This window comes from Kryptolebias marmoratus, linkage group LG24, assembly GCF_001649575.2.
Source record: "Kryptolebias marmoratus isolate JLee-2015 linkage group LG24, ASM164957v2, whole genome shotgun sequence".
NCBI classification, from domain to species: domain Eukaryota; kingdom Metazoa; phylum Chordata; class Actinopteri; order Cyprinodontiformes; family Rivulidae; genus Kryptolebias; species Kryptolebias marmoratus.
The window spans coordinates 15,899,161-15,901,942 of NC_051453.1; the positions used below are offsets into that span (position 1 = coordinate 15,899,161).

At 44.4% G+C, this 2,782-nt stretch overlaps 1 protein-coding gene across 2 annotated transcripts in view; it reads left to right on the forward strand.

Moving 5' to 3' along the window:
- Window positions 1–1,941: 1,941 nt before the first annotated feature.
- serbp1a (SERPINE1 mRNA binding protein 1a) overlaps window positions 1,942–2,782 on the forward strand; it is a 5,314-nt gene continuing 4,473 nt past the window's right edge. Inside the window, exon 1 of one of the 2 annotated variants that reach the window (XM_017407392.3) lies at window positions 1,942–2,311. In XM_017407392.3, the coding sequence (XP_017262881.1) occupies window positions 2,053–2,311 (259 nt within the window). In that variant the 5' untranslated portion in view covers window positions 1,942–2,052. The remainder of the gene's footprint in view (window positions 2,312–2,782) is intronic. The other variant, XM_017407393.3, reaches the window with a different exon arrangement.

Below are 2,782 nucleotides of genomic sequence, written 5' to 3' on the forward strand. Positions count from 1 at the left end.
ATTGATGCTCGTCTTCTGCAGTAAAGTTAGACTCAGGCACTAATCTCCTTGTTAAACAGCCTTGTTATTAAAAGAAAAACACTTACCGATTAAATGTAACGCCGTCCGGACATTTTCCGTGAAGATTTGTGCAGAAAAATGCAGCATAAAAAGAAGGCTTTCCTGTATTGCTGAGCGCAGAAGCGGAGCTGTATTACTATCGTAAGATGGCGGCGTTTTTAGCTCATCCAAAGTCACGTAATGTCATGTCTATCCATATAAGTCATTGGTGGTCTCTGTGAGGGTCTCCGCGGTGTACGGCAGCGCCGGTGGGTGCGCGCTGCAGGCGCACCTGGGACCTCCCCCCCATGGGGACCCTGGGGCGCAGGGCCCGCCGCGCTCCCAGGGTCCATCCGGCTGGTCTCCAGTGGCGCACTCTTCCTCTGTTCCGCTCAGCTTCGGGTTGCAAAAAGCCCACACCATCCCGCAGAAATAGACGAAGAACGTGCCCATGACCAGGACCATGAGCGCATAGGACTCTATCATTGCTTTGGTCACCGGAGACGTCATTTTTAAGGTGCGCAGGGACGTCCAGAGGAAAAATGTGCTGAGGAGGGACAGTCGGAGCATCATTACAGGGGGCTGGACTTACTCCAGCTTGGCAACAATAAAAAAATCTAATGATTGATTTACAACACAGCTATATACCTCACCAGAAGTGGTTGTTTTATCCAATTTAGTCGTGTAATATGGACAGAATCATTGATTTGCATGTGCACGTTAGCAGATTAACTTAATCACACCTTATTAATATCATTTATAATTATGTATATGTTTACACCTATAATTACTTCACAAAATTTGCTTCCAAATAACAGTGGACAGTAATGTAAGTATAATTTAAGAAACCTAAATTACTTTTCTACCACATTAACAAGGCTTAGAATGAAATTTTGCAATACTACTAATAAAAATTAATAGGAACTCTTTATTTAATATACAATGTTTCCTTGACTAATGTTGTGTTAAATTTGTATGAAGTGAAGAACTACATAATTATGTGAGGTTTGCAGGACATTTTCAAGCACTGAGTAATATCCCTTGAACGTTTATTTCCGAACATTTTCACCTTCATTTTTCAGATGAGGGATGCTGAACCAATAACAATTGCTAGGCAACTGGAAAGAATTAAATAAATAAAAGGTTCCACACAAATAAGAAAAAGGCCAGAAAGTAAGATGTCATATAAGCATGGGAATGAACACAAAATTACCGGGGGTCATCTTGTGTAGATTAGGAATTAATTTGTACACCAACAAACAGCTCAGTTCGAGCAGCAACATAAGGATGTAGCTAAAATATATACCATCCATTGAGCTTTTTGACACTTTTTACATTTTGTGGTTGCCAAAATAATCTGCTGCACAAATGTATTAAAGACTAATGTGGGTAAACTACCAAAGTGTTCATTTGCTGCAAGTTTTAAATAGAACGTGGCGTTTGATGTAGTAAAAACTAATGCTCTGACTCGGGTAAGTTACTGATAATGTTTTTTTTTTTTTTTACTATTATACAGGTGTGAAGATCAGGGCTATTTATTGTCCTTTATACTGCCTAAAGTACATGAACTCAACTCAAATATTGCAAGCTTTATGTATTTGGGGTCTTTAATTATATTACGGTAATCGAAATAAATCTGTTTGTTGAAGCCCATTTAATCTTAAAAGCAGGCAAACTGCATACAAATTACAGTCCCGAAAACTGAAGGGTTCTTTTCTTAAAAGTCAAAACAAGAATACGGTGCAAACGGGGGCAACCATGCTTTGCGCTACAGAGCGACTGTGGCATTGTGGGTAATGGTGTTTTGTTTTACCGGCTTTGCCGTTGATTAAACGGTCATGCGCTTCCTAAAGGAACTACACACCCCACCCCGCGCAAACTCCGAGGTCCCGGATGTCAACCGTGCCGGAAGAGAAGAAGGTCCTTTCCCAGCCATCTTGTGGCTTCATCTAGCGAAGTGTTCGCACCAAGCCTCGTAGAATCGGAGGAAAATCCTGCTGAAGGGGCGCCATCATGCCCGGACAAATGCAAGAAGGTTTTGGCTGCGCCATAACGAATCGGTTCGACCAGTTATTTGACGACGAGTCGGATCCGTTTGAGCTGCTGAAGCAGGCCGAAGTGAAGAAGAAGAAGGAGCCTGCTGCTCCTGGTGCCGCCAAGACTGCAGCTCAGGCAGCCAAGCAGCCCAAAAAGGAGTCCCAAAAAGAAAGAAAGACACCCCTAGCCGATAAGAAGGAAGAGACCCAGGCTCCAGTTCCACTTAAAAAAGATGGTAATGTATTTCAACATTTTCGGCACCCCGTAGCCCTAACAGCACCTTGAATATCGAAGCTAACGGGCTAGCTTGCTCGGTTAAAACCAGCCAGCAGCTTCGTGACATGAGGGCCGTGTAGGTGATTTTTTTAGCCTCCGTTAGGGATGACATGTGCTTCGAAAGTGCAATTCACGCGTTTCGATTGAATAAGTGACGCTTCAGCGGGCAATGTCGAGAGCTAGTTTTACGGGCCCAGTTGTTTTGGCTTGCACCACCCACCGCGACCACAGGCCTGGTTAAACAGAGACCCTGCTAGCCTCTCTACTAGCTAACGTGTTGTCCCCTGGTTCTGAACGAGCCGACTCGTGGGGGGCCCACCGTTTTGAACGGGACCCGTTTGAAAGCCGTTAAATCTAATCACCGGAGTTAACGAGAGCACGTGCAGCGACCATTGGTGAGAAGTGAGGAGGAGGAGGGGGGGGGGGGGGG